The following is a 22,299-nucleotide window of genomic DNA, read 5'->3' as shown; positions in this document are numbered from 1 at the left end:
GATTCCTTGCCTCAAAAAAATTTCCCTGTTTCTACCAATCGTGGGCTGTATCAAGATCCTCATGCAGTTTTTTTTTTTTTTTTTTTTTTTCCAGAGTACAAAAGATTCACTGTTTAGGTAAATGAACAGAACTTACTGCCTCTCTGAGCTCCACGTGCCTCTAGTTTTAAGTATAGCATTAATTATGAAACAGGCACACAGGCACACTATTTCACCTGCCAGATGCATAATAAAGGCACCTTATTTCTATCTCACTAGGTTAACACTCCCTGATTAGGAGCCTGATGTGTACGGGCTCAGATATCCTGAACTCAAGGGCTTCTGAAATCCTTTGTCAGAGATCCCACCGATCTAAAAGGGGAAGCATGACAACTGGCTGAGGTTCTGAATTGGAAATGAACTAGTTAATATCAAGACACAAAGAACCAGAAACTTTAGATGCATTAAAGGGGGAAAAATGGCCAAAGTAATTTGCTTCAGCAACAAAACCCCATAAACCAGTATCTGCAAGAACCTCATGGAATTCTAATCACGGCCCCACATTGAAAGACCCGCCTTAACTCAAACTTCCAATTCTCAGTAAATTCTGACCTGACCTTGGCGGCTGCGTACACATGCCAATGCGCTGTCGAGGTGGTGCTTCCCCTTAACACAAGAGATGATCAAGTGCGCCTTTATCTTATCAACAGGTTGCACTGTTGGTATTTGGGGAGCCGGCATTCAATACAAGTTCCAGTGTTCTTAATAAGTACAGTGTCCAGCGCGGCTCAGCCCAAGTCACTCACGTTTTCTCATTCTCACTTACTTCCCCTAAACAATTCGGGTTTCATACTTAAGCTTGAGTCAAAACAGAAGCCCGCTAGTGGTAGCGCTGTCCTGCAAGCATTCTGGGAAGTGTAGTCCCGGAGGTGCGTGATGTCAGCCACTTCCGCTTAAGGATTCTGGGAAGCGTAGTCCCGGAGGTGTGTGATGCCCGGAGCTTGGGCTTTAGGAATTCTGGGAAATGGAGTCCAGAAACTGGGCGGACGGAGGCACTTCCGCTCCCGGAAGGCGAGGTCGGCTGCGTGATTGCTCTGGGGGAGGTGAGCCAGCCCCGGGTCCCTGCGACCTCTACCTCTCCGAGCCCTCTCAGCCTGGGCTTGCCGCCGGCGGTGACTTGGTCCGTGGCCTGGAGAAAAGAAGCGAGGGGTAGAGGGCGGGGTTGGGAAGCGGTGGCGGTTTGCGTCCTGTGGGCAGAGCTTCCCGTGTTGGGGGTGGGCTTGTGCGTGCATCCTGTTTGAGGGTCTCGTGTGCACTCTGCTGCCGCGAACCGCCTCTGCCTTGCAGTAAAATACCGGGCAAGTTAGTCTCTTCTTGTCTCAGTTTCCTCATGGCTATAAAGGCTTAGCGCCTGCTCAGTGGTGTTTTGCAAGAGTTCAATGAAATTTTTTATGTATTATAAAATGCTTTAAGATATTTTCTTGGTGCATAGTAAAATGTTGCGTGCTGTCAAGAATTCTGTTGTATCAGAGCGGTACCTGTTCCGAAATTCCTCTGAGCCCAGGATGGAGTGGGAGCTCCACGTGCAGAGCCACTGTTCCTTCTGGCATCCTTTCCTGGTGGGGGTTCTGAGTTTTCAGATCTCATTTTAGCCACCTCTTTGAGGAAGAGGAGAGGATGGCTTCCAGCAGGAGCATGGGGAATGCCCTCTGTGTTTATCTAGACAGAGACTGTCACGGTCTCATCTCTGCTTTGCAGGGTGCCTGATAAGTCCTTTAGTAAGCGTTATGCGACATTTCTTATAGTTTTAAGCTTTTATTGGTCATTACTTTCATGCATATGAAAAGAGACTTTGTCGAAGTTCTTCCAGCTTAATAACGTGTAAGTAGTTACACCTATTAGAGGAAAAAAGACGATTTATCTACTGTTATCAATGGAACAAATTGTGAGACAGGTAGTCATAGTTACAGACTTTTTTGAGGGTAATCATTACATGACAGCAGCCATCTCAATTCTGAGTTTCCTAAAAGGTTCATTTTTTTGGAAAGCACATTCCCATGGGCAGTTTTATGAAGCATAATAGCACTTGCTTATCTGAAGCTACAGGAAATAGAGCATCTGAGTATAATTATCCCCATTTACAGGTGACTGACGTGAGGCACAGACATTAACAGCTTGCTCAAGCTTTACACTGCTGTCTGCAGAAAATAAGTAGCAGTGTCAGAACTTGAACCCATTACATTACGCTGCCTGTCTGCTTCCCATTTTCTGATACCCAGGTTCAGAAGGCGTGCTCGGGGTGCTAAAGACTGCATTTGGGTTAGCACTGTAATATGGATGGTTCATGAACAAAGGCAGGTGGCCGATGGTCCCATGGTAGCTGGGTCCTGCCCCCGCTCTTTTCACTAAGCTGCGTGCAACAGTGTCACCTGGAGAAAGCAGCTCTTCTTTCTCACATGAAGTGCTTGTCCTAGCGGCATCCCGAGCTCTCCCTCATGATGTCTTTCCCTTTGCAGGCTCTGCCTTCTCCTGGAAGGAAGAGGGGAAAATGACCGAGATCCAGGTCAGTCGGGGTTGCCTTTCTGTTTCTTTTCTTTCTTTCTTTTTTTTTTTTTCTTTCTGTTTCTTTTGTTTGTTTTTGCGGTGCTGGGTTTTGAACCCAGGGCCCTGTGCTTGCGAGGCAAGCGCTCTGCCAACTGAGCTACATCCCAGCCAGGCCTGTCTGTTTCTTAAAATGACATCTCCTTTTGCAAAGATTAGATGTGTTTTTATCTTGCTTGGGAAGGATCAAGAGCACCAGACTCACTTGAGGGATTGATACATACCAGGCTCTTGCCCTTTACATACAAATAATAGTGTAAAAGTAACAGTTTTTTTCCAAATGAAAAGCAATTCCTATATTATAGGCATGTTTCCGACCAGTGGCTGTGGGTTCCCCACATTCTTTTCACTGTATTTATAGGTATATATTTACAATCAGACTTTACAGTTTTTAATTTGTTAATTTGGTTTTATTCACCTACATTTTAAATGGTCAGATAAATTTCCTATATTTAATTTTATTTGCCCTCATTCTCTGTACTTATGTTCTTTATGGATTTTGCCATTTGAAAGACATTTGCAATGACAGTTTCCCTACATCACTTTTTTTCCCCCCAATTAGGAGTTCTGAGGATTCTTTTTTTTTTTTTTTTTTTTTTGTCCTTAACCTCTTAGAGACTCAATTTTTTTTGCATATGTGGTGTCTCATTCTGTGGAAGGAATCAAGTATGGTGTCGTGTAACTGAATCCAACTGATAACTGAATTCAGAGATAAAGTAGTTTCAGTTGTTTCATACAAAAAGAGCTAGGTGTTTTCTTTCATTCTAAGTTAAGCCATGTATCGGTTCAGATTATTCATTAGCATGTTAGTGTGCTTTAAATTAGTACGTACTTAGTTTTAAAAGTCTACCAGCCCCAGGGCTTTGCCAGGCCCACGCCTGGGAGCAACTGTGCAAGGAGAGGGATCATCTTACCAGTGTCTTAAACATAAGTGGACAGATCTGTAGACCTGCTGAAGTCCACTCTGAGCCCAGCTGGCATGAAGTTTCCATTCATGCCTAAGCCAGGTGTTTCAGGTGTTCCTCCAGGTGAATGAAGACCCAGAGAACAGGGAGTTCTCCATCAGGGACCCGAGCCATGCCACACGCAGCCTGGCGCATCCAGATGGATGACGGGCTCTAGAAACAGCACTGCACTTCGCCTGGTCCCCTGTCTTCCTGCCTGGCTCTTTGCCAGATTGTCAGCTGGTCATTTGGTCCCTAGATGCTGAGAATTCTACAGCAAATGCAGAAATAAGCACAGTCTTTAGATAATTTCCATGAAGAAAAGCACCACACACAGAGTTGTTGTGAGACAAAGAGGAAACAGATGGAAATGGGCAGCTACCTGCCTGAGGGAGGTCACGGTCCTTGGTAGGATCTTTCTGATGCACGGATGAAACTTCCCGCCCCAGAGCGACTGAGCAGAGTAGACGAACAGACAACATGGGAAGAAGTCTTTTGTCAATTAAATAAATGGAAGTTTTTAAAAAAGAGCTGTTTTATCACCTACCAAATTCCCCAAAGTTTTTTTCAATGAGGTAGTGTTCAGTTTGGGCCAGAATCTAGAAGCCACAGGATTTATCCCTTACAGGACAATTTAATTGGGAAAATTGCCATTATATTAGCAAAATACAGGTGCTCCCCCCCCACAGTGCAGTTGCCATTCCTCAGAACTTGCCCTAAAGAAATAACCAGACAAGTTGACTGAGATCTATGTAAAAATATGATTTTATAGACTCACCTATAATTTTTAAGTTATCAAATTGTGCACTATATTGAATGAACAAGTATATGTAAGGTCATCAGTTTTATGTACAACCATCAATGGATGAAATAGATGAAATGATGATACCGATGGCTGACATTTATTGAGTACTTACTGTAGACCAGGGACTCTCCCAAGTCCTTTGTGTGGTCTCACTCCTGATCCCTTCAAGGGCCCAATCATGTAGGTACGACACTACAGATGAGGAAACTGAGGTACTGAGAAGCTAGATGACTTGTCCAAGTCACAGAGCAGGTAGTGGACAGAGCCTTTGAATGTGGGCTGAGGCAGTCAGTTTCCAGAGCTCTAACCTTGGACCTGGATGCAGCCGCAGCTGATGGATATGGCCTGGTCCAGGGAAGACAGCTAATCACACACCTGCCCCAGAGGGTCACGGAATGCCTGTTAGATTGGCACGCACTGACAGAGTGAGAAGGTTGACTGTCCCTTATCCAAAATGCTTGGGACCACATTTCAGAGATTTTTGGGTTTGGGAATATCTGCATAGATTTCCCCTGGTTGAGCGTCTGTAATCCAAACCCCAGAGTGCTTCAAAATCCCCAAACGTTTGGGAGTTCCGGATTTGGTGTGCTCGCCTTGCTGTCCAGGAGAGAAGGAAACACTCGGGTGCTGCTGGTACGGAATGCTCACAAGCTCTCTGACAAGATCTGGTCCCCTCAAACCGTAACGTGTGTGAACACCGTGATTTAACCACGGCTCATTCTGCGGACTTAACCGTGTGAAGGGCAACAGGTCACACGCACCAGGAGCTTTCTTTTTTGTCTCCGGGCCCCAGCACCTGGCGTATGATTGTGGAAGGAAGAGAATAGGAACTCCACCAGAGGTGCTCCTCAGGCCCCAGCGGCCACTGGTGTGCGACTGAGGTTACCCGTGCTTGCTGTTGCAGGAGGCAGTGACGTTCAAGGACGTGGCCGTGGTCTTCAGCGAGGAGGAGCTGGGGCTGCTGGACGCTGCCCAGAGGAGGCTGTACCGGGATGTGATGCTGGAGACCTTCAGGAACCTGCTCTCAGTGGGTGAGGACGGCGCCCGTGGAATTGGCATCAACCCCAGCAGGGCTCGGTCTCGGCACTGTTGGTCCCGTGGGCTGGCAGTTCTCCGTGTGGGCTGAGCCGTGCGCGTGAGGCCCTCTGGCGGCCTCTCTGGCATCGCCATTGATGGCTGAAGGAGCGGCGCTCACGAGCCAGCGTTCCTGTTCTTTGGCGCTGCTGGCGTTCGCTCCCGGCACGCTTACCCCCTAGGCCAGTCGTGAGCGAGCGGTTGAGCCGAGGCTGCTCCTGGGCCTTCATCTCTTGGCTTCCGGAGGTCTCGATCCATTGGTGGGTCATGAAGTTCAGTGGGTTGTCAGCGTTTGTGTGATGCCACAGCATCAGCAACGGAGCTCCTTGTGGCATCTTGTGACCGTAACTGCAGAGGCCAGCAGTGAGGGGATGCAGGGCTGGCCGGGATGGATGGGGACAGGCGCTGGTTAGCAGCAGATCGTTGGTTCTTTTCTTTCAGCAGTGTGTACGGTCAGGTATTCCTAATGGTGGTCAGTGTGTCTCACCCTGGGTCGAGAGAAATGCTGGACAGGTGCTGCTGGGGTGTGGACAGAGCCCGCAGTGTGGGATCAGAAGGAGAATTTTCCAGAACTCTGTGCCTTTAACGTTTTCACTGAAATCATCTTCTCACAGGACATCAGTCCTTCAAACCAGACGTGATATCCCAGTTGGAGAGGGAGGAAAAGCTCTGGGTGAAGGAGCTCCAGACCCACACAGGTAGGCTCTCACATGAGGCCCACAGCTGGCCTCATGGTGGCCCATGTGCTGGCACCATGCGGTGTGACTTCACCCTGCAGCAGGACTTCAGAAATGGTCACATCAACCCGCCTCCTCGCAGACCCCCCCAGAGGCTCCCATTCCACCAGAAAGAGCCAGCCTTTGTAAGGGGCTTGCGTGGCAGGGAAGCGGGTGCCTTCACATTCCCCATCCTCCTGGAGCGTCCTCTTGGTTATCTCTGCCACCCTGTTGGTTCACATGGGGTCCTTGTGGTTCGTATCAGAACCTTTTCTTCTCTGATTAGAATGTTCTATCCAATAAACCTCCAGACTTTCCTTCCCTCCTCCCCAGGGGTGCTCCACCGTGAGCTATACCCCAGTCCTTTTTTTATTTTGAGACGGGGTCTCCCCGTGTTGCCCAGGCTGGCCTTGAACTGGCGATCTCCTGCTTCAGCCACCCAGGTGGCTGGGGTGACAGGCATGTGCCCCTGGGCTCGGCTCCAGTCTCTTCCTTCTTTCCTGCGCATCTGCTCGGAAGGCTTCCTGAGAGGCCTGCTGTCTTCCCCTCCCTCTCCGCTGGCCTCAGTCTGCGTCAGGCACCATGCCAGCAGACTCGCCGACGTGCATGTTGTAGCTGTGAGGTCCACCACTGACCGCGGACATTTCGACCGTTTTGAGCATAGAGTTGCACTAAGTACACTCTCATTATCATGCAACCATGATAACTCTGTCTCCAGAACTTTCCACCACTACCACTGAAATCCCGAACCCCTTAAACAATGACTCCCTGTTCTTCGTCCCTGCAGCCCCTATTCTGCCTTCTGCCTCTTACTTGGACTACTCCCAGTTCTTCGTGCAAGTGGAATCCTGCACTCGTCCATTGGTGTCTTATTCTAGTGAGTTGATACCTTTAGCATGTGTCGGAATTTCCTTCTTATGGCAAAGCATCGTTCCCTTTTTGTCTGTACCACATTTTCTTTTCCCACCCACCTGTCGGACCTGCGGGTTGTTTTCGCCTCTGGGCTGTTGTGACGCTGCTCTGAACACCCGTGCTCAGCATCTGCGTTCCTGCCGTCAGTTTTTTTGGGGCGCTGGGTCTCATGAGAATTCTGTGTTTGATTTTGAGAAATGGCTGCATGGTTTTCCCCAGCAGCTGCCCCTCTTCCCATGGCCACAGGCTGTGCACCGGGTTCTGCTTTCCCCGCATCCTTGCCAGTGTGTGTTTTGTTTTGCTTTTAAATAATCATCCTCACGGGGCCAAGTGTATCTCAGTGGGGTTCGAGTTCCCTTTCCCTAATGGTGACTGAGCGTCTCGTGCTCAGTGGACTTTTGTGTATCTTCTTTGGAGAGATGTCTGTTCAAGTCCTTGGCCTATTTATTCTTAAATCTTTCTTTTTTTTTAAAACTGGTGTTGAGTTTGAGGAGTTCTCTACATAGACCGGATATTAATTCCTTATCACATACATGATTTGCAGATCTTTTCTCCTGTTGTTTGTTGCCTTTTTTTGCTATTTTTCTTAGTGTCTTTTGAAGAAAATTTTAATTTTTATGGACTCTAATTCTACTTTTTTCTTTTGTTGACCCTGTGTTTGTTTTCATATCCAAAAAAATTGCTTGTAAATTCAAGGTTGTGAGGCTTTTCCCATGTTTTCTGCTTAGAGTTGTACAGTTTTAAATCGCACATGTAGGTCTTTGCATTTTGAGTTGACTTTTGCACGTGGTATAAGATAGGTTTTTTTGTTTTGTGTTGTTTTTCAAAAGCACTTTTATGCCTGGCCTGTCTTCATTTTTTTGCTTGTGTATTTCTAGTTTACTGAACATTTGTTGAAAGATAAAATTGTCCTTTGGCTGTTTATTCATCTTGGCAGCCTTATCAAACATCATTTGACCAAATGTGTGAGGCCCAGTTTCTAGGTTCTCATCTCATTAGTCTTTTTGGGGGGTGGGGGGGTACCAGGGATGGAACCCAGGGGTGCTTAACCATGGAGTCACATCCCCAGTCCTTTTTATTTTTATTTTTGAGACAGTCTTGCTGAGTTGCTGAGGCTGGCTTTGAACTTGCAGTCCTCCTGCCTCAGCCTCGAAAGCTGCTGGGACTACAGGTGTGCGCCACCAACGCCTGGCTAGTCTTTATGGAATTATGTCTTTATGCTAGAACCGCGTTTCAATTACTGTAGCTTTGAAACTAGGAAGTATGCAATTTTTTTTCTTCTTTTTGTTTTGGCTATTTGGGGTCCCTTGAGATTCCATAAAAGTTTTAGGGTGAGTTTTCCTATTTCTGCAGGGGAAAGTGTTTGATTTTAGTGGGGATTTTTATAGGGATTTCATGCAATCTGTAGATCACTTTGAGTAGAAGTGATAATATTAAATCTAATCCATGAAAATGAGAGGTCGTTCTATATGTCTTTAATTTTTTTCATCAAGTAGTTTTTGATATGCACGTCTCCTACCCATGTATTTTATTCTTTTTGATGCTGTTATAAATGGAATTTATTTTTTTGCATAGTTTGTTGTTGTAAAGACACAGCTGGGGCTGGGGAGATAGCTCAGTCAGTAGAGTGCTTGCCTTGCAAGCACAAGGCGCTGGGTTTGATCCCCAGCACCACAAAAATAAAAAAGAGCTGTTTTTGGGTGTTTTTGTATTCTGCTACTTTGTTAAATGGGTTTATTCTATCAGTTTGTGTGTGTGGAATCTTTACAATTTCTACATATGTCATCTATAGACAGTGAAAAATTTACTTTCTAATGCAGATGCCTTTTCTTTTTCTTGCCTACCTGCTCTGGCTGTGATTTCCCATCATATTACATTGAATGCAAGAGGTGAAAGTGTGTGTCCTTGCCTTGTTCCTATACTAGAGGAAAAGCTTTCATTCTTTCAACATTGACTATGTTTGCTGTGGGGTTTTCATTTATAATTTTATTATGTTAAGGTGGTTCTCTTCTGTTCCTAATTTGATAAATGTTTATCATGAAAGGATTTTTAATTTTGTCAGATGCTTTTTTTCTGCATCAATTGAAGATTATATACTTTTTCCCCCTTTTGTTCTGCTCATTTTGTATATTACATTGATTTTCATGTGTTAAACCATCCTTGCATTCCATGAATAAATCCCATTTGGTAATGGTATATAATGCCTTTAATATGCTACTCAGTTTACTAGTATTTGTGAAGGGTTTTTTTTGCATTAGTTTGTAAGAGCTATTGGCCTCTAGTTTGTTTTTCTTGTAGTATCTTTGACTTTGACATTGAGGCATTGCTAGTCTCATAGAATGAATTGGGAAGTATTTCCTCCTCTTCAGTCTTTTTGGAAGAATGAGATGAACTGTTGTTGGTTCTTCTTTAGATGTTTGGTAGAAGTCACCAGTGAAGCCATCTAGTCCAGGACTTTTCTTTGCTGGGTGGCTTTTGACCACCAATTTAATATCTTAGTAGCTACAGGGTCTAGTAGTCCATTTTCTGTTCCTAATAACATGAGAGCCTGGATAAGTTTGAAAGAGGTTTATTTTGGCTCAGAGTCGTGGAGGTCCAAGGTCAAGGAGCCACCTCTGTGATGGTGTCTTACTGTCAGAGTTTCTGTCAACACCCCTGCTTCTGCTTTTGTTGGGATATGTCATAGCACCCATAGAACACCAGGACCCACAGACTGTAGTGACTTCTGCCTCCATCCAGTAACCGTCCTATAATCTGTGTGGACTTACGTATATTTGTCTCTTTCTTTGGGTCATAATCCGATGTTGCATTGTTTTGTGGTCAGATCATTCCTACTGTGACCATTTGGAGCTTTCTCAGGCTGGCTCCTTTGTCCCTTTGATATCTTGTATTTTTCGATCTTTTCCTTACCTCTGGCTCTTTGTGGTGTTCTATTTTCATATTGTATTTTCTCACCCAGTTTTAAAATCACCCATTTGTTAAAGGACCCCTGATTTACTTTTATTGGAAACCAGGAGCTGTGCATTCATCAAAAATGCTGTTTAATTCAATTTTTGAGACACAGTTTATATGTAGCAAAACTTAATTTTTTAAAAAAGCTGTTTCTGATTTTGAAATAATTGTAGATTTATGGAAAAGTTACATAGAGAGTTTTTATAAACCCCTCACCTGGCTTACTCCAGTGTTAACTGCTTAACATCACTGGTAAATTCGTCAAAAACTATGTAGTGCACAGTGGTACGTCACTAATAAGTGAACTCCAGACTTTATTTGGATTTCACCCATTTTCCATTATTCTTTTTCTCTACCAGAATTCAGTTCAGGGCACCACATTATGTTTCATTTTTATTATCTTAGTCTCCTCTGCTTTGTGACAGAGTTTCATTCTTTCCTTGTGTATCATTCGGTCATTTCTGTGCCGAAAGTCCCCTCCCTGTCCTGGCTGCATTTCCTCATGGTGGACTGCAGGGGTGGAACATGCGGTCACACTGCCAGACAGGAACACAGAGAGGTTTAGGGGCCGGGATCAGGCTTGCTAATGATTAACACTGAAGTACTCACTCCAGGAGTGCCTGCCAAAGGCAGCACCTCCAGTGACCTAGGGCCTCCCGTAGGCCCTACCCCCTCCCAATGGCACACCCTGAGACTGAGCTTCCACACAAGGACATCTTGTGGGGACAAACATTGCACCTTGTTTGTCATAATCTTGACAGTGTTCAGGAAATGCACCATTTCTTTATTTTATTTTCTTTTTTCAAAATGTTTATTTCCACACAGATATGATCAACAATTATGGTAAAATAATTTAATTTTGAATGTCACTGATCCACTGAATAATAGAAAAGTTATCTAATTATTGTAATTATTTCCACAGTTTTCCCACCTCCTTACCTTCCTTGGTGTTTTTATTCTGTTGAACTTTTTCCACTAGTTATTTCTGTGTTTAATCTTGATCTGTTAATATTTTTTGGTATAGCTAGCTGTTCAGTCCTTGTGACTTTTGCATTCAACTTCTATTGCTTGACTTTTTTTTTAATGCACCATTTCTTTTAGAAATTAGGGTAGAAAACATAGGCCATGAAATTACCATCTTAACCATTTCTTTTTCTTTTTCTTTTTCTTGTAAACAAATGGGATACCTGTTGTTTCTGTTTGTACATGAGTAACAGCATACCATTTGCGTAGTCATACATTTACATAGGGTAATGATGTTTGAATCATTCTGTTATTTTTTTCCTTCCCCCCACCCCTCCCACCCCTCTTTTCCCTCTATACTTAACCATTTCTTAGTGGAGTTCAGGGCCAAGTGTGTTCACATCACATTCTTTTTCAGAACTTTGTGCGGAAGGAATCATTCCATGTGTCTTTTTTTCTTGGCGTCTACTTTCCTCCTCTTAGCATTGTATCTTTAGATGTGTCGAGCTCTGTTTTCCCATTCTGTTGCTGAGCAGTGTTTCTTTGCGTGACCGTTTCTTTGCTGGTTCCACTCTGGACCAGCTGCCATGGCTTTAGTGAGTCTTGAACTTGCATCAACCTTGTTCTTCCCCCTCACTGTTGTTGGGGGACACTGAACTTCTCTGGGTCTTTGCCTTTCCATGGAAACTTTAAAATCAGTTTGTCAGTATCCATAAAATAACTTACTAGAATTTTGATTGGGATTGCATTAAATCTACATATGATCTGGAAATATCTTCCATTTTATCTTGTCTTTTCTCTGAGCATTGTCTTTAAAGAATAGAGATTTTTCATTTTGATGAATACAGTTAGGATTTTGTCTAAGAAACTATTGTCCAGCCTGAGGTCACCACTGTTTTCTTCTAGTTTTACAGTTTTAGATTTTGCACTTAGATCTGTGATCTCATTTTAGTTAATTTTTTTGGTAGGATCGGGGATTGCAGGGGTGCTCTACCACTGAGCTAATTTCTAGACCTATCCCTGCCTTTTTTGAGACAAGGTCTTGCTGACTTGCTGAGGCTGGCCTTAAGGTCTCAGTCCTTATGCCTCAGCCTCCCAAATAGCTGAGATTTCAGGCATGCACCACCACACCCAGCTGATTTCTATTCGTTTGAGAGTATGTGTCAAAGTTCTTGCTGTGCCGTGATTTCAGACTGTTTCATTTCCATTTGATAGGACTATATATTCTCCCTTGTCTTACTTTAATATGTTTGGCAAAAGTTACCTATATGTGTGCAAGTCTATTTCTAGTCTCTTGTTCCTTGAACATATTTATCTGGATGACATGCTGGGTTGATTACTGTTATTTTATGGTAAACCGTAAACTCAGAGTGTTCATTTTCCACCTTGGCTGTTTCTTTTTTGAAGTTTTTGGTTTTTATAGGTCCTTTGCACTTAGGCATGGATTTTAGAATCAATCTATCAAATCTATTTAAAAAGCCTACTGGTATATCAATTGTGATTGCAATAAATGTATAGATAAATTTAGGGCAGTAGACATCATAATAGTTTTTTTTCTAATCCATGAACATGATACACCTCTGTGTGCAGTTCCCATTTTAATTTCTTCAGCAATATTTTATAGCTTTGTGTATGTAGGTCTTATTCTCTCAGATTGACATTATAAGTGGTACTATTTCAACATCTGATTTTTCACTGTGTTCAATTTCAACATCTGATAGTTTGTTTTTCGTACATAAGTTCTTACATATATTGACTTTATCAGTATACCTTCCTAAGCTCACTTAACTGGTTCTGATAGCTTTTTTGCAGATTTCTTAGCATCTTAGTTATGTCTTCTATGAATAAAGATAGTTCTATTTCTTCCTTCCTGCTCTTTATCCCCCTTTCCCCGATGCATTATGCGATAACTTCCCGGGATGTCTTCTGTTGCTCTGCGGCAGGTGAATTCCTACCTCCTAACCTACTCTTAGATCTGGGGTTCTAAGTGAATCTCATCAGCACCTAATGCCTAGGAGTCCAGTGACTCTTTCCACAAAAACCAAAAAAATTCCACAGTGCCAAAGATTGTCTTTGTGAGCTACAGCCTAATGCTGAGCATGGGGCATAAAGTTCTAGAACATCTGAACAAAGCATTCACATGTCCTTTTTTAATTGGTGGTAAGATACACATCGCATACAGCTCATTTTAACCACTTTTAGGTGTCCCCTTCAGTGCCATTAAGTCCATTGACATTGCTTTGTAAACTCCAACCACTAAACAGACTGCTTCCATCAACCACTAACTCTCCATTCCTCTCTCCTGACGCAGCATCCACCATTCCACTTCCGTCCCTAGAATTCGACTGCTCCTGACGTGAAGAGAATCATTGATCTTTATTTTTAATTGGCACGGTCACGTTTTTGGGTCCAGCGTGGTACCGTGACACACGCAGGCAGCGCTTCACGATGCAGGCAGGGTGGTCATTGCGTCCCTCACAGCACTCCTCCTGGCAGGGAGGTTCAGTCCCCGTGGCCGTCCTGAAAAGCCAGTGAGCTGCTGTCAGTCGGTCACCCTCCCGAGGCTAGAGCCCGGGGATGGGCTCGCCCCGCATTCCCAACAGGCTCAGCCAGCTCCTCCCGGCCGCCCTTCTGCCTCTGGGTCTCCACCGGTCTGCCCTTTGCGTTTATGAGGTCAGCTTCTACGTGAGTGGACACGCGGTGTGAAGTGTCCTTCAGGCACCCACGTGGCCACAAGACAGGGTTTCATTTCCTGTGTGGATGAAGAGTCTTCTTTCAGTACAACGTACCCCATTCCCTCATCTGCTCATCCCTTGATGAAGACTTAGGCCTTGGCCTGCCTTGGCCGCGCAGCAGACACAGGGGTGGCTGTTCTTTTGAAGCGCTGCTCTCCTTTCTTCTGTCCCCAGTAGTGAGCTGCTGTTTTTAGTTCCTGAAGGCCCGCCCTGCTGTGTCCCAGGATGGCTGCGCCAACTCACCTCTCCACCAGGGCCTCCAGCATTTGCTGTGTTTTCGATAATGGACGTTCTGACCCAGGTGACGTGACTTCTTGCTGCGGTTTGGTTTGCATGCCCGTTAGTGCTGGTGATGGCGAGCGTGTTTTCATACACCTGTTGGCCACGTGTGTACGTTGTTTTGAGAAATGTCTACTTTTCACCTCTTAGTTCTGTTGAGTTTCTGAGGTCAGGATACAGCTGGGGTGTGGCTCCCTTGTTGGAGCAGTCCTTCACCCCCCACTTCCTTCCTTTGATGTGCAGAAGCCCTTTAGTCTGATGTGATCCACTTACCTAGTTTTATTTTTGTCTTTTGTTCCCTGTGTGGTTTTTTTGGTGGGGTAGAGGTAGGGGGTTACTGGGGATTGAACTCAGGGGCTCTCAACCACTGAGCCACACCCCCAGCCCTATTTTGTATTGTATTTAGGGACAGGGTCTCAGTGAGTTGCTGAGGCTGGCTTTGAACTTGGGATCTTCCTGTCTCAGCCTCCTGAGCTGCTGGGATTATAGGCCTGTGCCACCACACCCAGCTCCTATGGTTTTAAAATCTTAAAAAAAATCTTTGCCCAGACCTGAGTATTACCCATTTTCTTCTAGTTACTTTTAGAGTTTCTGGTCTTATATTTAGGTCTTCAGTTCATTTTACTTTTTTGTAATATGGTGAGATACTGGTCTGTTTTCATTTTTCTGCTTATGAATATCCAATACCATCTGTTGAACAGATTGCCTTTTCTCCTGTGTGTTCTTGGCACCTCTCTCAAAAATCTGGGTCCTCTGTGTTGTCTCATAGGTCTTTCTATCCTTTTTATACTGTTACTATGCAGTTTTGATTTACTGTAGCTTTGTAGTATGTTTTAAGGTCATTCTCTGACTTTGTTCTTTTTATTCAAGATGGCTTTCCGTATTTGGTGTCTTTTGTGATTCTACAGGAATTTTAGTGGGTTTTTTCCTGTTTCTGTGAAGAATGTCACGGGCATTTTGATGGGGACGCATTGACTCTGTAGATCGCTTTGGGTAGCACGGATGTGGTAACAATATTCTTCCAATTCAGCAACTTGGGTTGTCTTTCCAAATTTGGTGTCCTCTTCAGTTTCTTTCATCAGTGTCTTATAGTTTTCATTGTAGACATCTTTCACCTCTTTAAACCTTTTTTCAGGGTTTTGTTTTTAGCTATTGAGAATGGGCTTGCTCTTGGTTTCTTGCGTGTTGGTATTGGTGTATCATAGTTACACAAGTGGGGTTCATTTTCACATCCATACTTGCATGGGATATAATTTGACCCATTATAATCTCCAGTGCTTCCACTTCCCTCCCGTTGTCCCTGTTCCTCTACTAGTCTTCCTTCTTCTTTTTTTTTTTTTTTTTTTAAATGGGTGCTTTTTCAGCACACAAAGGTGGAATTTCACTGGCATATTTATGTGTACACAGAATGATCTGGTCAGTTTCATTCCACAGTTCCTCCCCTCCCCCCAACTCTCCTTCTACTTACCTCACTTCTGTGTTTGAGCTGTCCCCTCACTTTTATTTCCCCATTTCTCTGTAGCTTCTGTTTATGAAAGAAAACATTCAGCCTTGGACCTGGAGTCTGGCCCATTTCACTCAGCCTACTGCTCTCCAGTCCCATCCTCGTACCAGCAAATGACACAGTTCCATTTGTCTGTTGGGGCCCTTGGGCTGGTTCCATCGGCTGTAGTGAATTGCTCTAAACATCCACGTCCCTGTGTCATTGTAATGTGCCAATTTCAGTTCCTTTGGATAAATGCCCAGGAATGCTATAGCTGGGTCATATGGGGAATCGCCATACTGCTTTCCAAAGTGGTTGTACTAATTTGCAGTCCCACCAACAATGTGTGAGTGCACCTTTCCCCCAGGATCCTCACTAGCATTTATTACTTGTATTCCTGACGATTGCCATTCTTACTACAGTGAGATGAAATGTCAGTGTAGTTTTGATTTGCATTTCCCTGATTGCTAAAGATGAAGATTTTTTTCCTCTGGACCATTTGTTAACAAATGGTCATTTGTATTTCTTCCAAGAAATGTCCATTTTGTTCTTTTACCCATTTATTGACTGGGTTGTGTTTTTTGATTTTTTTTTTTTTTTTTTTTTTTTTTTTTTTTTTTTTTGATATTCCATCAAAGGAGTAGCTGGCATATTTTCTCTGTTTCTGCATGTTCTCTCCACACTGCATCCTTGGCTGGGCAAAAGCTTTGAAAGTTGATGCTATCCTACATATTGATTCTTGGTGTTGTTTTAGGGGTCTTGATTTCTTTTTAATATTCACTATGGGTATATATAAATGCTACAGATTTTTATGTGTTGATTTTGTATCTTGCCATCTGAAATTACCAGTTCTCACAAATTAAGGGTAGGGTCTTCAGGTTATCTCTGTAGTGTATGGTCATGACAGGGGCTACTTGACATCCTCCTTTCCTGTTGTGCCTTTCTCTCTCTCAACTAATCCCTCTAGCTGGAACCTTCAGTACTGTGTTGAGTGAATGTGAAGGTCTGCATCCTTGTTTTTTTTCCCTCACATCCTGGGGAGCGCTTTCAACATTTCCTTCAGTGTGTTAGCAGTGTGTCACATATGCCTGTATTGTGTGGCAAGTTTTTGTCATGAAGGCATGTTGCATTTTATCAGGCGCTTTTTCCTTGGCTGTTGAGATGATCATGTGTTTCATTCAGCTGAGGTGTCACCCTCATTGATTTGCATATGTTGAACCATCCTTGCATTCCTGGGATTAAGTGCAGCTTGATGTCGATGTGGAATCATTTTTACGTGCTGTTGGGTTCAGTGGGCTAGTGTTTTGTTCAGAACTTTTGTATCTGTGTTCATTAGGGAATAGGCCTGTAATTTTCTTGTGTTCTTGCCTGGCTTTATATTAAAGTGATGCTGGCCTTTAAAATGTTTGATAAGATGGGCATGTAATCTCGCATGCCTGTAATCCCAGTGGCTTGGGAGGCTGAGGCAGGAAGATCATGCATTCAAAGCCAGCCGCAAAAACAGTGAGGTGCTAAGCAACTCAGGGAGACCCTGTCTTTAAATAAAATGCAAAGTAGGGCTGGGGATGTGGCTTAGTAGTTGAGTGCCCCCAAGTTCAATCCCCAGTACCAAAATAAAAGTTTGATGGGATTCACCAGTGAAGACATTTGTTCTTGGAATTTTCAGTGTTGGGAGGTTCTTAATGATCAGTAAGGTCATTGAATCCATTAATTTAAAAAAAATAGATTTATAATTCATGATTCAGTCTTAGCAGGTTATGTTTTTCTAGGAATTTACCCACTTCATCTTTGGATATTCAATATATTCATGGTATTCACTTACATATTCTGTGTCTGTACGGTCAGCTGTAGCTCAGCTTTCAATTCTGGGTTTAGTTATTCCAGTCTTTTTGTCTTCTTCAGTAATCTAGCCATTTTGATCTTTTTGAAGAATTCTTGTTTTTTGGTTTTTCTCTACTTTTTAAAGGTTATTCCAAATCTCTTTAAAGAGACTCAATGAATTTTTGAATCTGGACAGCTTATTTCTTGCTATTTTTCTGTACCTGTTCCCTTTCCTCTACTCCACTCATCTTCTGTTTGTTTGATTCTGCCTTCTGGATATAAGGCAAGATTCCCCATTGGGTATTCATATCGTGTACTTGGGGAAGTTTGTGCAGATTCATTCCACTGTTCTTCCCTTTCCCATTCTTCCCTGCCCCCCTCCGTCCCCTATTCTCTACTCAGCCCATCTCTTCTGGAAAATCATCCCCCACTTCCCTCTCCCTTATTTTGACCTAGCTTCTGCATTTCAGAGACATTTGACTTTAGCTTTCTGGGTCTGGCTTACTTAGCATGATGTTCTCTAGTGTCATCCATTTACCAGCAAATGCCATCATTTCATTCTTCTTCGTGGCTGAGTAACATTCCATTGTGTATATATACCACATTCTCTTTTTCCATTCATCTGTTGACAGGCACCTAGGCTGGTTGTATAGCTTGGCTATTGTGAATCGCGCTGGCATGAATGTTGATGTGGCTACATCCTTAAGGTATGCCAAGTTTAGGTCCCAAGGAGTGGGATGGCTGGTCACGTGGGGGTTCCATTTCTAGTTTCCATACTGCTTTCTAAGGTGATTGTACTAATTTTCAGGCCTACCACCAACATATAAGCGTATACTTTCCCCCATGTCCTCACCAGCATTATTCGTATTCTTGATAACTGCCATTCTGACTGGAGAGAGATGAAAGCCCAGCATAGCGTAGATTTGCGTTTCCCTGGTTGCCAGAGATGAACATTTTTTCATGTATTTGTTGGCCATTTGTATTTCTTCTTTTGAAAACTGTCTAGTTCTTTTGCCCACTTACTGGGTTGTTTTGTTTTGGGTGTTTTCCAGATACGAATCCCCTGAGGACAGTGGCAAGCCCTTCTCCCATGCTGTAGGCTCTCTTCACACTCGTTTCCTTTGCTGTGCGGAAGCTTTTTGGTTTGATGCCATGCCACTTACTGATTCTTGTTTTAATTTCTTGCATTTTTGGAGTCTTGCTAAGTTAGGCGGTATGTGCGCCCTGATAGAGTGTTGGGCTACATTTTCTTGTGGTGACTGCATGGTTTGTGGTCTAGTTCCCAGGTCTTTGGTCCACTTTGAGTTGACTTTTATTCAGGCAAGAGACAGGGGTCAGGTTTCATTCTATATAAGAATATCCAGCTTTCCCAGTTTTAAAAAACTACCTTTTCTCCAGTGTTTGTTTCTGGCACCTTGTCAAGTGTCGGATGGCTGAAGCACGTGGGCCTCTGTCTCCTCCTCTCTCCTGTTGGTGTCATGCCTGCTTTGGTGCCAACACCACGCTGCTCTGGTTACTGCGGCTCTGTGCTGTAACCTGGGGTCTGGATTGTGGTGCCTCTGCATTGCTCTTCTTGCTCACTATCGTGTTGGCTGTTCTCAGTCTCTTATTCGTCCAGATGGATCTTAGAACTGTGTTTTCTAGTTCCGTGAAGGTGGTCATTTGCTGTTTTGATGAGTGTGGCAATCAGTCTGTGGAACACTTTTGGTAATATGGCCATTCTGACAGTCTTCTATTTGTACAATTTAATTACTTTAAATTGTTTTGTGGCTTAACATATGGTCTGTTCTAGAGAATGTCCCACATGCAAGTCAGGAAATGTGTTCTGCTGGCGAAGGGAGTTGTCTGTTGTTTCGGACGACCTGTCTTCAAGTTCACAGGATCTTCTTCCAGGTTTCAATTCCATTTGCAGCTTCAGAATTTCCAGTTTGTTTACATTGTTTATTTTCCCATTTTGTTCATCATTGTCCTGATTTAGTGACCTGTCGGTTTGGTTCTGTGGCTCGCTGAGCATATTTAAAATCATTTTAAAATCTTTGTCACTGAAGTCGGAGACCTGTGCAGCTTCAGGTTGGTTCTGGAGATTTGCCCCGTTCTGAGTTCCCCTTGCATGGCTGCAGATCTCTTGTTGAAGATTGGGCGTTGGCACATAACCAGCACCCGGCTTTAGCATTCTGCCGCTTCCAGGGGAGACGCTCACTACCTGCAGCATATTCTGGATCAAGGCTTCTCCCCAGGGTGGGCGCTCAGTGCGCCTCAGGAGTTTCAGGGCGCTGTCGGGCCTGAGCGTGTGTCCGTTCTTCCCACTCCTCCACCGCTGGGAAATTAGACCCACAGGACCAGAGGGAGAGCCCCATGTCAGGACCTGTGGGGTCCCCCCATCTCACCCCCCATGCCCCCCACAGCTTTCCCAGTTGGCCCCACTGTGCTCTCTGGTGCATCTTCTCATCACTAGCTCACGGGCTAGGGTGTTGCAGGAAGGCTCAGCTCACTCCAGTGGGCACACCGGAGTAAAAACGCATCGAGAAGTTAACAAAAGCGGGAAAGGCACACAGGGCGCAGCAGGACCACGCTCAGGGGAGAGGAAAGCTCAGGTCCTGCCCTGGCTGACCACCCTCAGGCCAGTTGAAAGGTGGCTCCTTGATTCCGCGTCCCCGTTCCCGCAGACCTCTTGTGTCTCGGGGCACCAGCAGGGGGACTCCAGCTGGTCTTCAGGCGTTTTACCCAGGGGAAGAGGGCTCGGCGCGTCCTAGTCCCCATCCCTGCTGCTGGCACCTTGTCTCTGACTCCTATTTACCCTTTCAGGAGGCGGGACTCGAAGCAGAGTGGAGATTCTTCGAGAAGCAGGGTTCAAGTGCCTTTCCTTGGGAGAGCTTTCGTGCTGGCCGATCAAGACACACGCTGTGAACAGACTAGGTGAAAGTCAAGACCGCACGACAAACAGTCAAGGGCCGCGCGCTCGGTTGCCCAAGCAGTGCGGCCCCTCCTGCACCTTGGGGGCGGGAGGCCCCCTCCAGGCGGCGGAGGAGGGTGGCTGCCTTGCGACTCTCACCGGGGACCATTCCATTGTTATTGAAAATCAGGGGTTTCCAATCGGAAGAGCTCAGAGTCCTTGGAGTGATCCGTGTCTCGGTGAGACACAGAGGCATCAGGAAAGCTGTAAACAGATGAAAAACAAACTGTGCCCCTTCGCTCCCCTGGGCGACATTTTAAGTTGCGATTCTCACCCCCGCGGTGATGCGGAGCGGGACAGGGAGCCGGCCTCCGCCCAGCGCGGCGCTCACCGGGGGCAGGGAACGCGCCAGACTGCCGGATGCCAGGAAGCCTTCGGGGCCAGTCCCCGGGGACTTGAGCAGGTCCTCTGGGGAACGAAGCCGCCAGCAGGGGGCATCCGCGAGCCCCACGCCAGTCACAGCCCGGGGGCTCCCGCACCGCCCGACGTTCTCACGGGAAAGAAGCGCTACTGGTGTCACGAGTGCGGCAAGGGCTTCAGCCAGAGCTCCAACCTGCAGACCCACCAGCGCGTCCACACGGGGGAGAAGCCCTACACCTGCCCCGAGTGTGGCAAGAGCTTCAACCAGAGCTCGCACCTGTACGCCCACCTGCCCATCCACACCGGGGAGAAGCCCTACCGCTGCCAGAGCTGCGGGAAGGGCTTCAGCCGCAGCACGGACCTCAACATCCACTGCCGCGTGCACACCGGCGAGAAGCCGTACAAGTGCGAGGCGTGCGGCAAGGGCTTCACCCAGCGCTCCCACCTGCAGGCCCACGAGCGGATCCACACGGGAGAGAAGCCCTACAAGTGCGGGGACTGCGGCAAGCGCTTCAGCTGCAGCTCCAACCTCCACACGCACCAGAGGGTGCACACGGAGGAGAAGCCCTACAGGTGCGAGGCGTGCGGCAAGTGCTTCAGTCTCAGCTTCAACCTCCACAGTCACCAGCGCGTGCACACCGGGGAGAAGCCCTACAAATGCGACGAGTGCGGCAAGGGCTTCAGCTCGGCCTCGAGTTTCCAGAGCCACCAGCGGGTGCACACGGGCGAGAAGCCATTCCGCTGTAGCGTGTGCGGGAAGGGCTTCAGCCAGAGCTCCTACTTCCAGGCCCACCAGCGGGTGCACACCGGGGAGAAGCCCTACAAGTGTGATGTGTGCGGGAAGCGCTTCAACTGGAGCCTGAACCTGCACAATCACCAGCGCGTCCACACCGGGGAGAAGCCCTACAAGTGCGAGGAGTGCGGCAAGGGCTTCAGCCAGGCCTCCAACCTTCAGGCGCACCAGAGCGTCCACACCGGCGAGAAGCCCTTCAAGTGCGCGGCGTGTCAGAAGCGCTTCAGCCAGGCCTCGCACCTGCAGGCCCACCAGAGGGTCCACACGGGGGAGAAGCCCTACAAGTGTGACACCTGCGGCAAGGCCTTCAGCCAGAGGTCCAACCTCCAGGTCCACCAGATCATCCACACTGGCGAGAAGCCCTTCAAGTGCGAGGCGTGCGGGAAGGAGTTCAGCTGGAGCGCAGGGCTGAGCGCCCACCAGCGGGTACACACAGGCGAGAAGCCCTACACCTGCCAGCAGTGCGGGAAGGGCTTCAGCCAGGCCTCACACTTCCACACGCACCAGAGGGTCCACACGGGGGAGAGGCCGTACATCTGCCACGTCTGCTGCAAGGGCTTCAGCCAGAGGTCACATCTCGTCTACCACCAGAGAGTCCACGGAGGAGGGAGTCTCTAGAGACAGGTAGTGCAGCCTCCTGTGGCCCCGTCAGGACCCAGGAGCTTCACAGAATCTTCTCCAGAAAGCCGCTCTCTAAAATGGCATTTTAAGACCTCGAGAGACAAATTCTTTACAGATGTCGGAGTTCACCAATATTAAACTATCCTATCTATACACGTGATCAGTGTTTACACCAGACTTCCAAAGTGTCACCATTTGTGACAAAGAAACTTGTTTGCCAGAAAAGAGACCTTGTGAATGAGGATTATGAGCAGGACTTTGACAAAAGAATGATTGACAAAAATCGATGTCAACTAAAGCATAACTTC

General features: G+C 46.0%; 1 protein-coding gene across 2 annotated transcripts; it reads left to right on the top strand.

The window, feature by feature from the left end:
• Positions 1-3,992: 3,992 nt before the first annotated feature.
• On the top strand, positions 3,993-22,248 carry LOC306648675 (uncharacterized protein). Of its 2 annotated transcripts, XM_079118910.1 has the most exons (3): positions 3,993-5,360; positions 6,018-6,101; positions 20,070-22,248. In XM_079118910.1, exons 1-3 carry the CDS (start codon positions 5,327-5,329, stop codon positions 21,986-21,988), a joined length of 2,037 nt encoding a protein of 678 aa, XP_078975036.1. In that variant the 5' UTR covers positions 3,993-5,326; the 3' UTR covers positions 21,989-22,248. The 2 variants fall into 2 exon arrangements, with proteins under 2 accessions (XP_078975036.1, XP_078975037.1); XM_079118911.1 differs by lacking the exon at positions 6,018-6,101 and having other exon boundaries at positions 3,994-5,360.
• Positions 22,249-22,299: the final 51 nt, after the last annotated feature.

The sequence above is a fragment of the Sciurus vulgaris genome, assembly GCF_902686455.1.
Source record: "Sciurus vulgaris genome assembly, chromosome: 17".
NCBI classification, from domain to species: domain Eukaryota; kingdom Metazoa; phylum Chordata; class Mammalia; order Rodentia; family Sciuridae; genus Sciurus; species Sciurus vulgaris.
The sequence above is the reverse complement of the archived record's forward strand: the minus strand, read 5'-3'. Positions and strand labels throughout refer to the sequence as shown.